General features: G+C 52.5%; 5 protein-coding genes across 5 annotated transcripts; 3 read left to right on the top strand and 2 right to left on the bottom strand.

Annotated features, from left to right (window-relative positions):
* Positions 1-3,078: 3,078 nt before the first annotated feature.
* ACET3X_000188 (uncharacterized protein) lies at positions 3,079-4,338 on the bottom strand (the record flags this gene model as incomplete). The annotated part of the gene is made up of 1 exon (XM_069447204.1): positions 3,079-4,338. The coding sequence occupies one exon, from the start codon at positions 4,336-4,338 to the stop codon at positions 3,079-3,081; it is 1,260 nt and encodes a 419-aa protein (XP_069310430.1).
* A 335-nt stretch (positions 4,339-4,673) lies between these two features.
* On the top strand, positions 4,674-7,033 carry ACET3X_000189 (uncharacterized protein; the record flags this gene model as incomplete). Its single annotated transcript, XM_069447215.1, has 3 exons — positions 4,674-4,704; positions 4,761-6,734; positions 6,783-7,033. 3 exons carry the CDS (start codon positions 4,674-4,676, stop codon positions 7,031-7,033), a joined length of 2,256 nt encoding a protein of 751 aa, XP_069310431.1.
* Positions 7,034-7,412: 379 nt separating this feature from the next.
* Positions 7,413-8,837, top strand: ACET3X_000190 (uncharacterized protein; the record flags this gene model as incomplete). The annotated part of the gene is made up of 1 exon (XM_069447227.1): positions 7,413-8,837. The coding sequence occupies one exon, from the start codon at positions 7,413-7,415 to the stop codon at positions 8,835-8,837; it is 1,425 nt and encodes a 474-aa protein (XP_069310432.1).
* A 499-nt stretch (positions 8,838-9,336) lies between these two features.
* ACET3X_000191 (uncharacterized protein) lies at positions 9,337-10,799 on the bottom strand (the record flags this gene model as incomplete). Its single annotated transcript, XM_069447238.1, has 4 exons — positions 9,337-9,350; positions 9,403-9,525; positions 9,578-10,310; positions 10,425-10,799. 4 exons carry the CDS (start codon positions 10,797-10,799, stop codon positions 9,337-9,339), a joined length of 1,245 nt encoding a protein of 414 aa, XP_069310433.1.
* A 493-nt stretch (positions 10,800-11,292) lies between these two features.
* ACET3X_000192 (uncharacterized protein) lies at positions 11,293-12,071 on the top strand (the record flags this gene model as incomplete). Its single annotated transcript, XM_069447249.1, has 2 exons — positions 11,293-11,574; positions 11,625-12,071. 2 exons carry the CDS (start codon positions 11,293-11,295, stop codon positions 12,069-12,071), a joined length of 729 nt encoding a protein of 242 aa, XP_069310434.1.
* Positions 12,072-12,411: the final 340 nt, after the last annotated feature.

Raw genomic sequence — 12,411 nt, forward strand, 5'->3', positions numbered from 1 at the left:
CAGAGTGAGTTTCACCCAACACTTTCTATCGAAAATGACTGTCCTTCAACTATGGAAGTTGCTGGCGGCAGATGCGTGCATAAATTCTACTACTCTGGTGTGCGGTTCTTCTGTCTTCATTACACCACATTTAATGTTCACTGCAAAATAAACATGTCACTAGGGATGTGTGCCTTCTCTGTCTCTTCATTCAAAGAAGTCGAGAAAGATGGCATGACCAGCCCCTCTCTAAAAGGGTATGACCATACAAAATGGATTGTGTCCCCTGGCAGTGTTGCAAAATGAATGCCTGTTGTTAGCCAACCATGGGCAAGTCACTGGATTCCGAAAACCGCAAACCATATCATTTTCAGCCTCAAGCCTTATCTCTCTGTCGTATCAACTTCATGGATTGTTGTGACGGGAGATCTTAGCTTGTCAGCTGGGGAAAGGCGTACATAAACCCTTCCTGAGCTGCTTCCCCTTACCTCCTTAAAACCACAAACTTTTATTCTTTACACCAAAACTACGCCACATGATATGCATGGCTCCGCTGGTGTGTCTATGCGGTTTCATTACCAAAAAAACTACTTCCTAGAACGCATGAGATGGCTTCTGCGTCTACTCTCTCACACCATCAAAACAAGTGCATAGAGCTGAAACGAACAAAGCTTTCTCGTCACGCGACTCAAAAATGAAGATAACATCAGGTTGGCTGTCTGTAACATCTTCAAGAATTGAAGAATATCTCAAAATGGAGGAAACGACGTCAGGTGTTGTTAGCCTCGCACCAGTCCACATATCTACCCCGCCCTCTTCCTGACCTTCTTTCTAACCACAACACTGCATCTTTGACCTACCAAAACAAGTGTGGAGGCTACACATGTCCTCTGCTTTCTCCCTGCTTTCAATATGTTTAAAATCACAAACCGGTCTTGTTGATGTGTCCAGCATCCGCCTACGCAAAAGGCCCAGCATTGTATTCACACCGAGTTTGTGAATCATGAAACCGCCTAGATTCAATTGGTACAGTTAAGAGACAAGAGGATTCTCATGAGACGGTTCCAAAGAGAGTGACGCAGTCTCCCATCGTTGTTTTTCGACTCCCACCACTCAACATAAATGCACTGTTCCTCCGCTCTTCTACATTATCGGCCACACCCAAAACAACCAAAAGCACTGCCCTACATCAAATGCTAGGGGTTTGGCAAAGGCCTCACTTTCGAAAACTTCGAGGAAATTGACTATGTCTCCAAGGGACGTGCCAAACGGTTATCTCATTGCGGATGTTTATTCTCGGGTGACAAATCCATATCCGAAAGGTCGCATGATTGCAGACTTGGTGACTTTTGGCATTCAGGTCCGCAAACATTGACGATCACAAATCACACATTGAAATAAAAACCCATCTGGCATATTTGCATTCGTCGTGTTGTTTTGATATGTGTTGCTGCATACCGCACCTTCCTCAAGATGAGCGGATGCAGTCACCCCAGAGACCAAAGGACGCTTACTCTCCCCAGCAGTCGGTCATACCACTGATGAGGTATAAAGACCTGAGTTCTTGCACTCTCTGTCCTCCTATCTGCACATCGGTTTTCTATACCCAAAAGAAATGTGGAGAACATGGTTTGATGTCTGTCTTTGCCGAGAAAGAGCATCAAATTCGGTAACGAAATGGCAAATGTTTGTTCCTCTCGTTATTCACCTATCAAAAACTCGTCCGAGATGCAAAGCATGGTAGACTCAGGCCATGTTTCAGAGTCTCTGGAAGGCAGTGACGATAATACGCGTCTCCTCAATGCTCATGTTCGGCATTCTGGAAGATACTCATTGCCTACCCTTACTCCTTGAAGTTTGCCTGTTAAAGAAAAGGTGTCGTAGGATACCAGGAATGTTTCCCCTCGGCGTCCAGGCAATTTATCAAAACACAAATACTCAGGATATATGCTGTTCAGTTTGAACCTCGTGCTGATGGGAGCCATATCGCTGCAAGAGTATCGAGGCACACGTTTTCATGCGATTCAAAAGCGACGTAGCCCGACTCATGTGCGCTGTCTTCCCCTCTCCACATCGAAATAGAATGAAAGATCATGATGAAAGCGCGCAGCAGCTGCATTCACGAGCTCGTATGTGGGGAGGCAACACCAGAAATATGAATGTAAACTTGGACTACGACAAGGGACTGGAAATAATAGTGAATACTCCAGTATCGTCGTTGTCGCGAAAGCAAGCAACTAGGGAATCCACGGACTCCACGATAGTCTCAGGCCCAGGATATAAAATTACGACAGAAGTTGAGAGCTATTCTTTTCACCCAAAGTCTCTCCATTCTATCAAACAGACATATCACAGCTTGATGTCGCTTGCTTCAAAACCGAATCGAATTCACATCCATGTATGTTCCCCGGTCGACTCAAGACTTTCGACTGGAAGGGAAATGTCATCCAAAAAATGTACACGTCGTTCACATGCCTGCTCTCTTCCTCTCTTGCTCGCGAGAGAAATTCTGTTTTACTCAAAAACAAGCTCTTCACTTGCGCATGGCTGTTGCCACAAGACGGGGTCTACCTGCCCAAGAAGTATAACACTCCAGCGGGTGTCTCGACAGCGTCTCTAAACCGAGCGAAAACGACGTCATGGAGGCCAGAAGGCAGATGGAAGGATTACAAAACGAGGATTTGGATGGTTCAAATTGAGTTACCGTCCGCGGCATGACAAAGTAGTGTTTGTGCTCTGTGATACTGCGCAAATGTTGCACGTGTGCCCAGCGGATGACGGGGACGTGTATAAATACCAAGCTCTGTCTTGTCCTTCTCTTCTTCCCAGCATCTCCAGCTCTGTAGTCCAAGATCGGGATGGGAAAAACGTATGGTTTCGGCTGTGCTCTTCTTTCTTCTGCTATTTTCCAAATGACACTACCGGAAAGCTGATAGCGTGTGTTGCTCGAACGGAAACTACTCCTGCTGATAAGCAACACCGATAATGAACGCGCATCAAGTTCCATGGCTCACAATCCCATGACCTCGAAACCACTTTTATATCGTACACTCAAAAAGAGAGTCTTTTAGGCAATGCCGAGCCCACAAACCATCCCATCTAGCTTCCCTTCGGCTTAACCATGAAAAAACTACTCAGTTTTTTCATGCCACTTGTATCCGCCTTCTTCAACTGCTTGAGCCCCCTCCCCTCACTCTTCTTCTTCCTCTCGTCCTCCTCTTTCTTCCCCTTCTTCTCTTCCCGCTCCGCAATCTTCTCTTCGTCTAGCTCGATGGCACGTTTCCGGCTTATGTTGTCGGATAAGGAGCGGAGTGAGAGAGCTTCGGATTTGAGGGCTGCAATGGAAGATAGGTGGGCTTCGAGTGGAGTGAAGCGCGGATTTAGGAGGGCGAGGAGGGGTGTGCGTAGGGATGGCGACATGTACGCGTTGAGGAGATAGGTTAAGGATGTGCGGAGACGGAGGAGGTGTGGAATCTCTTCAGGGGTTGTGAGGGCGGGTTTTGAAGGGGCGTCATCGACTGTTGTTGTGCTGGTCTCAACACTTGTTTCGGTTTCCACTGTTGTCGGCTTATTCTCCTTTTCTTCCCCAGTGTCTGTAGTTGTCGAGACGGCGCTTATTGTGCTTTCCTCTCGCTTTATGCTCATGATAGGGATCTCCAGGGCGGTCTTGATGTACTTTTCTTCCAGCGATGGTGGCAGTCCATTTCTGACCATGCGCTCGGATTTTGCGAGCAGGATGTCGAGGAGTTTGGCGTGTGAGAGGCGGTACATGGATTCGTCGCCTGCGTCGACTGTATCGCATATCCTTCGTATCTTGGATTCTATCATCGGTTTCAGGGAGAGGTATTGTGATAGCAGTGCTCTCCAATGTGGCGAAGCAGACGAGAGCGAGTCGAGGTAGTCGTCAAAGGCGAGGAAGTGTTGTTTGGTGTCTTTTGCGGACTTTGGTGCGAGGGCGGGGAGGACGAGGAAGAGTATGTCGATTGGTGTTGCGATGAAGAGGTCGGCTGACTTTGTGATGTAGCCGCTGCCTATCCGTGACGGGTCTATTCCTTCTGTGGTGTCATCCTCGGTCTTCTCTCCTGTTATCAACCAACTCCTACAGTCCTTTTTCGGCGCTGCGATGCGCGTGAACTCATAGAAGCCTTTCTCGGGACAGAAATAGTATCTTGAGGGGGTCTCGTTTGCGGGATTGTCGAGACTGATTATGCGCGCATCTTTGGATGTGTCTTTTGGCAGGACGAATAGCTTCGGGGGGTTTGACGTGCTTTCGGGTAGCGGTTTGGTAGTGGACGTGGTGGGTTCAGGTGTGGATTCTTTTGGGGTCGCTTTTGTTGGTTTTGAGCGTGTACGTGCCATTGTGATGTATATATTAGTTCAATTGAATGCCAGTAGTATTTGTACAAATTGGAACTCGGTAAGGTGAAAGTGGTATAGCGAGTGTGAGGGAAAGTGAAGTCGAGTCGCGTCGCGTGGGTCCAGTGCAACACGCGCAATCCCTGTCACGTCACGGTTTCGAGTTAGATTAGTCTGGGGTGAACCACAGTCCGGTGTCAACAAACGCCAACGGGTCCCGGTAGTGCGCTTGTGAGTCCTGCCTGAAGATCTCAGTATCCTGCTTTTTTCCGACTATTGTACTGGCGTTGCTATGGGCGGCTGCGAGATAGCGCATCCGATACTGCACCATCACAACAATGATCGTGCGGGAGAGCCCAAAGTCAAAAGGTGAGGCTGGTAGCGATGCCAACCGTGGCCGGGCGTGCGCTGACTCTTGTTGACAGTCAAAGACAACCAGCCCAACTGGCCCCCGCAGTCCTCTGTCGAAGCCCTTCTCAGCTCGCCGTCCGGACGTAAAAAGTACGAGAGCCGGCGCCAGCGCGATTCGACCTCGCCATCCCCCTCAAAACGCCGCCCCATGTCGCGCGGAGGCGTGCAAGCCAGTAGCGATGGAGAGGAGGACGAGGAGACGCTTCAATTGCAGCTGCAGGCCATCGAGGCCAAGCTCAAGCTGAAGGCGCTGCAGAAGAAGAAGAATGAGTCGCTGGACTTGGACCGCAACGGCGCATCGTCACGAGCAAGCATGGCCGCCAGCATGCGCAGAATCGACCTATCGCGCCCCGACAGCAAGCACGACAACGACATCGAGGTCCCACGCTCACCCGTCCGGGCGCGACAGGCGCCTACCGAGCCCAAGAGCCCTGCGCGGGTCATGTTGGGCATAGACAAGGGACTCACTGCCCGCGATGTTAGTCTCAAGCGGCCGGGGACCCCTGGACGACTGTCACGGCTGGGATTATCGAAAGGACCGGAAACGCCAAAGATCAAGTCCTTCAGCGAACGCATCGCAGAAAGCAGAAATAAGGAGAAGGAGCGTGAGGCCAAGGAGGAGAGAGCTGAGCAGAGGAGGAGCAGGGGCTTTGGCTTGCAGAACATGGAGGGAATCAGAGATCGGCCCTCACTCTCGCGAGCAAGTTCCGACCAGAGTTCGCGCGACATGCCACCGCCCGCCCCCAGGAGTCACAGCCGGACACAAAGTCTACAGAATCGGTCATTCGGAAACCCTCCCACTCCACGGCCGGAGTCTACACTGTCCTTCAGGCCCGAGAGTTCACGCCCAACCTCATCTGCTTCCAAGTCCTCATCCAGCAGCTTTGGCACAACCCCGACCGCTGCACGATACGCCGAGATCTCATCACGCGACGACAGTACAGACGCACCCAGTTTTGAGTCCTTCTCTGGTCTGCACCTCAAGTCTAGAGAAATGCAACACAATGTCGTAACACGCACACTCGAAGGCAAAACTGTACTCACCATACCGCAGTTGCTGAAGACCGTCAAAGCGCCAGAGTACGACCCGCCAGACTGGGAAAATGACTATGTTGTTCTCGGAGTCATTTGCTCAAAGTCAACACCGCACAACTCCAAGAACGCAGCCAGAGACCAGACTAGAGGCAAGCAGGACAATGAAATGGATCAGAATGGCAAGTTCATGGTCATCCGTCTAACCGACCTCAAATGGGAGCTGGACCTTTTTCTATTCGACACTGGCTTCTCGCAGTTCTGGAAGCTGCCTCTTGGTACGCTGGTTGCCATCCTCAACCCAGACATTATGCCACCACGGAACCGCGATAGCGGCAAGTTTTCACTAAAACTCTCAAGCTCTGACGACACCATACTCGAACTTGGCACAGCAAGGGATCTAGACTTCTGCCATGCGCAACGTAAAGACGGCAAAGAATGTGGCCAGTGGATTGACGGTCGCAAGACTGAGTTCTGCGAGTTCCACATCCAACTTCAGGTCGAGAAAGCCAAGAAGGGTCGCATGCAAGTCAGCACTATGACCGGGATGGGTAGTGGGCCTGGCGGCAGCATGTTTGGTGGCCGGCGTGGTGGCCCCAAGGGTGATGAACTCAAGAGGGAAGGCAGGTACCATGATCGAGAACTCCACGAAACCGTATACATCGCACCAAGACCCGGCGGGGCAGCCAAACTCATCGACCGCGATCATCAAAACTGGGAAGGCGGAGTGAATCGAGAAGACCGCTTCCGTAGGCAATTGGCCGAAAAGGAGAAGGAAAGAGAACTCGCGAAGAAGCTTGGTACAATGGGAGATGGCAGTACCGGAGGTGACTACATGAAGTTGAAAGGTGCTGGAACCCAGAATCTACCTGCAAGAGGGTATACGTCGTCGCAAGGTTCATCAGGTGCAAAGCCTGACAAGCCAGCCGACACCGACTTTAGTAGTCTGCTTAACCGTACGTCTGCCGATGTTTCTTTGGCGCCCGTTAAACGTAAACGAACAGCATCCGCGAAATCATCAACTTCGAGCGACCCCGTCGGCTGGGGATTCAAGTACGGCCGTATCCCATCACCGAAGAAGGAAGTACCCTCCGCATTCCGCGGTACACGAGAAGCCAGTCCAGCAAAGAAGAGAGCCCGTCTCTTCTTGGACGGAAAAGGCATTCGCGAGCCTGGACGAGAGAGCTTAGGGGTTCTAGATGCAGGACTTATTGCTGCCATGGACGACGACGACGATGACTTGGAGGTGGTTTAATTCTATGAAGAAACTCTAGGGGAGGCAACAAAAAAGGGAGGCATGTGGAAGGGGAGGGCGTTTGGGTGACAAGCTCGCTGATTGGCTAGAGCTAAGCGAGCAACGGACATTTCGACTTTTCTGGGCTCTGGATACCTCAGGCTTAGCGTAACGTAAGCCTTGTAACGACTTTCCTTTGTGTACATGTACAATATTATACCCGTTCATCACGTTGATATACAAACTGCGTTCATTCCTAAAAAGGACTTCCATAGAGGGGGTGCAATTGCTTGCGCAAGTACCAGTACTGTCTGACTAACCACACAACAACACTTGTGCAGCCTCTCTTATCGGAGAGGAAGAGAAGATACGACAATCCACAAAAACAAATCACCTCAAAATGGCAACCCACAATATCGACCCCGACGAGAAGATATACGCCCTCGTCAATTACGAAGACCCCTATGTCCAGCCCCTTATCCTCGCGGCACTCAAGAAGCGATTACCAGTTTCCGCCCACGGGTTCATAAGTTCGCCTTCGCAACTGCCCAGTCCATCTTCTAGTTTCCTCCAATGGGTGCAATACGAGTCTATTGATTTCGACCACCTCATGGAGCACCCCTCGAGCAGCCTATCCAACGCCTACGTGATCCGCAAAGCACTCATCCGGAAACACTACCTCAGTACCACAATCGCAAACTGGATCACCAAGTACCCGGACAGCGTACTAAAGAAGCATGTCAAGCCGAGTGTGGAGTTTGAAGTCGACTACGCCGAGTTTCTGGACGATGCGCTGGTTGAAGCATGGGAGTTGAAGGAAAGCTGGGCGAGGAACGAGGAGCTTGATGGCGATGAAGACGAGGAAGCGGCAGCGAAGAAGAATGAATGGTGGATTTTGAAACCGGGAATGAGTGAACGGGGACAAGGCATCCGGTTGTTTTCAAGTGAAGAGGAACTAACCGCCATCTTCGAAGAATGGGACCCTGAGAGCGATGACGAGGAAGAAGCAGATGACGGCGATGCAAGAAGCGATGCCGGCGCCTCTAATCCATACCCCCGGGAAGAATCAGAGAAAGATGAAGGAAACGGCATCATAACCTCCCAACTCCGCCACTTCATCGCGCAACCATACATCCACCCCCCTCTCCTCTTATCCCCACCGTCTTCCTCCTCCACAGAAACTCTTCGCAAATTCCATATCAGGACCTACGTCCTAGCAACCGGCGCCCTGCAAGTCTACGTCTACCGCCCCATGCTCGCCCTCTTCGCCGCACGCCCGTACCTCCCTCCCTGGAACGCCGCTCTGCACGAGAATCGCGACGAAGCCATGAAAGCGCATCTCACAAACACTTGTCTCCAAGACAGCGGAGACAGAGAAGGGAGTGTAGGTCTGTTTTGGGAATTACCAGAAAGCGTACCTGAACAACCGGCCTTCACGTCTACTACAAATGGGGAAAAGGTGGATGTAGGAAAGACGTGGAAGGACAATGTGTTTGCGCAGATTCTGGAAACTACGTCTCAGACTTTTGAAGCGGCGGCGAGGGGCATGTCGATTCATTTCCAGCCGCTGCCTAATAGCTTTGAGATTTTTGGCTTGGATTTCATGGTTGGGATTGAAGGGAATGGGCAGCTGAATACGTATTTGTTGGAAGTGAATGCGTTTCCTGATTTTAGACAGACGGGCGATGAGCTCAGTGGAATGATTGAGGGGCTTTTTGAGGGCGTGGTTAACAAGGCGGTGATGCCTTTCTTTGAGCTCAATGCGGAGCGAGAGGGGGATGACGAGATGGTCAAGGTGCTGAATCTTGATCTGGGGCGGCGGTGAGCGAAGTGTGGGGAGAGTATCGTAGCATCACGTATCGATGAGCACAATGAGAGTAATCACTCATATTTTACTTGATCTATACTATGGTTCCTGTCCTTTCCTCCCATTACCATCATTTCATCCCACAATCCCTGCATGCTGTGTTGGTGCTTGGTGGGAAAAATACTCCCAAACACCAAACTACCGCATGCCTTGGTTGACCATTGAAGGAACCCTTCCTATCTACTAACCATGGGGCTCTTCATATAGCCAGAAAGAACACCGATTACAATGCCAGAGCAGCAAAGAAGGTTCTTCGTTCCTTCAATTGCCAAACATACATTAAAAGGCCGTCGGTATGCGCACCCTTTCGTGATGCTAATGTAATCGTGGGTATCCTGATCCTGTTTTTGAATGTCAAGGAACACAAAAAGCAAACGCTCGCTATGCAAACAATCAGCCGCAAAGGACCTGATGCAGAAGAGGACAAGCTAAGATGTCTTCAAGACACCAGTGCTCATCAAGACGAACGGGCTGGGGCACCGTTAGATGCTGCCAAATGACGTGGAGGAAGTAGAGTGCTCACTGCGAGCTCGCTTGTCCGCTGCCTCGCGCTCGAGCGGCTCACCGCTGCGCTTCTTGGATGCCTTGACTGAGCTGCTCGAGCTGTGTGCTGACTTGACACGCGACCAAGAGTCAAACGAGATGTCTGTCGCAAGATTAGTATGCGGGTAGAGGGACCCGTACACAGGATGACTCACTCTTCTTGAGCTTTCGAGTCGTAGGCGGCGGCGTCGTGGCCAACGACGGCGTTGGAACGACGCTCTTTCCCTTTCTACGGCTCGGGGTAGCGACCGCCTCATCGACTTCGGTGGGGGCCTCCTCGTCGTCCGTCTCAATGCCCTGTGCGCGGTTGCGTTCTTTGATCTCCGCTTGGAAGAGGAGCTTCGGCTTGATAGACGAAAGAGTAAGCGGGCGACGTGCCTCAGCACCAATCTGGCGGCGCACTTGCTTGTCATCAGCGGAAAGCTCGTCGTCTTGCTCTGCGTCTGAGGCGCCGGACGGTGCATGGTCGTGAAACTTGCGGAAGACCTTGCGGCCTCGGAAGATGTACACCATGCCTTCGTCACGGTCGGCGGCAGCCTCCATCTTGGCGGTCTTTCGGTCGACTACCTTCCTTGACTTTTGAGGGGTGGCCTTTGCCTTGCCCTTGCCCTTGACAGTGATGAACGGGTTCTCTTCAGTCTGGGCGCCGGGGGTGGGTACGCGTTCCTTGGAGTCGGTGAAGATGGGAATCTTCTCGGTGTTCTCGTCCATCTGCTCGGCGAAGCTCTCCAGAGTGTAGAGGTTCTTTGTCTTGCGGCCTTTGCGCGGAGTCGGCATGGCTTCTTCGATATTGGATGGGCGGTTGGTAGGGAACAAGACGCGCGCAGTGGAGCTCACGTCTTCAATGCGACGCTTGCGGGGCGTCTTGGCTGGAGTAGGTAGCATTCCCTGCGCAAGTTAGCATGTTTGCCTGTACGTGTCATAGTCGGAGGCGCTTCGACAGTCGACGCGGTCGTTTGACAAGCGCAATGGACCCGAAGCGAACCCCCTCATGTAACGTACCGGAGCCATGTTTGAAAACAGAGTACGGCGAGAAGAAGTTGGTGCGGCGTTGTCGGAGTCGGAGTCGAGCGGATTGAGGTCCAAGGGCGCACGACGGGTCGAGCGTGGGGAGCGCGGTTGTCGGGATACAGGCGAGGACGGCGGCGAGAGGGCGAAGGAGGCATTTGCGCGGGCAGCAGACCGCTTAGACGATGAGGCCGTTGGTATGATGTCGCGCCTGGTCCGTGGGCTCGGCCGCTCCTGTTGGTGAAAGTGAATATCGCGTTGGGCGGCCACTCTGCTCGATCGGCGCGGTGAAAACGGCTCGTACGTGTCTCCATGCAGAGGCGCCGGCGGCGTGTGGATGCGACGGGGCGGGGAGGGTGTGCGCTCCATGTTGTGTGGTGTGATGCGAGTGTTTGTTTGGGATGGGGCAGTTGCGGTGTTGTTGTGGTAGCAATGTAGGTAGGAATGTGGATATCCAAAATCAAAACAATGGCACCGAGCTTCAATGATGCACCGCTTCCACGTTCAAAGGGGTCCAATTGATGATGCAATACGATATGCGCGCAAGTGGAAAGTTCGGTAGGGCTTGGGATGGTGAGGGTGAAGGACAAAGCCGAGTGGGTACAATGGGCTATGTCTCCGATGGGGAAGGAAGGAAAGCGCGAGGTTGGGAAGGCAGGCGCAGATGGCGGGTGCTCCTTGCTTGGCGCAACGCACGCGCGGAACATCAACAAGACCCCTGCTAACCGCTGGCCCCGCCAAACCAAATACGTCAAACACGCCATTGCCCGCCAACTCGAAATGCTGCCCGTGCTACCAGATCCATTCGTCTAGACGCGTCCAGCACCATACACGGCAAATACACAACACAACACAACACAACATGGACCCACCAGACCTCGGCGCGCTTGACCTCTCCGACTCGGACGAGGATGCTTTGTTCAACACACCGGCCGCGCGCAAGACCAAGCAACAGACAACAGACGCGGACAATGGTGCGGGGGAAGGTGCAGCAGGCGGAAAGACACGCTCCAAGGAGTCGCATTATACCACGGAAGAGGCCCGGGAGGCGGCATTGCGACGAGAGCTGGAGAGCATACGAAACGTCAACAAGGTCATTGAGGGCGTTGTGGAGAGCTTGCAAAAGGCAAAGGACAACATGGCTGTAAGGGACAAGTTTAGAACTGCCGCAGTCTCCAGACTGACGATGGATAGACTGTATCACGCACTGTCCAGAACGCGTCCACTCTGCTCCAAACATGGACACGCATCCTTTCCCAAACCGAACACAATCAGCGCTTGATCCTGAACCCCCAGTGGCAGGGTGCTTCACAAGATCTGATAGATATCGAGGAGGAACAAGTGCATCGTCAGCAGGCCGCACAACGCCGGGCAGCAGAAGAGCAGGCACGCAAAGAGGCTGCGGCGAGGAAGATCGAAGAGGATCGTAGGAAGGCAGAAGCAGCCCCGAGGTTGGGCACACGGGGCAGAGTGAGGGGCGGCGCGAGACCACGAGGTGCTTCGACATCGTCCACAGGGAACTATGTTGGTGTGGGTGGACAGACAGGACGCGGTGTCAGCCGTAGCGATTCAACGCGAGGTCGTGCAGGCAGCGGCATTGGACGCGGGCTCCCACGGGGCAGGGGAAGAGGTCCAGGTTGATGGAAGCATCTTCGCCATACCCGGAATCGACATCGAATAAATACGTGAAACGCTCGACCGACACTGATCCTCGGATTTGTAAACCCCGTGCTTTGAAGGTCTCGAACGCTCAAGTCAATGTGCACCATCGAAAATGCATCGTGCTATCCGAATCGGACTAGTTGAGCGTGCCACTCACCCAAAGACTGGGGGTGCGTCGTAGCTTGTCGAGGCACGGGACTCTTCTCCAGAGCAACCGGCACTAGAATTTGTACCTGCAGCTCGATGCAGTGAGCGCGCCGGATTGGTGATGCGGGTGCATTTCTCAAAGCGGAAAAGTCGCAGAACCCCACTTGTCGCC

This window comes from Alternaria dauci, chromosome 1 (assembly GCF_042100115.1).
Source record: "Alternaria dauci strain A2016 chromosome 1, whole genome shotgun sequence".
NCBI lineage: Eukaryota > Fungi > Ascomycota > Dothideomycetes > Pleosporales > Pleosporaceae > Alternaria > Alternaria dauci.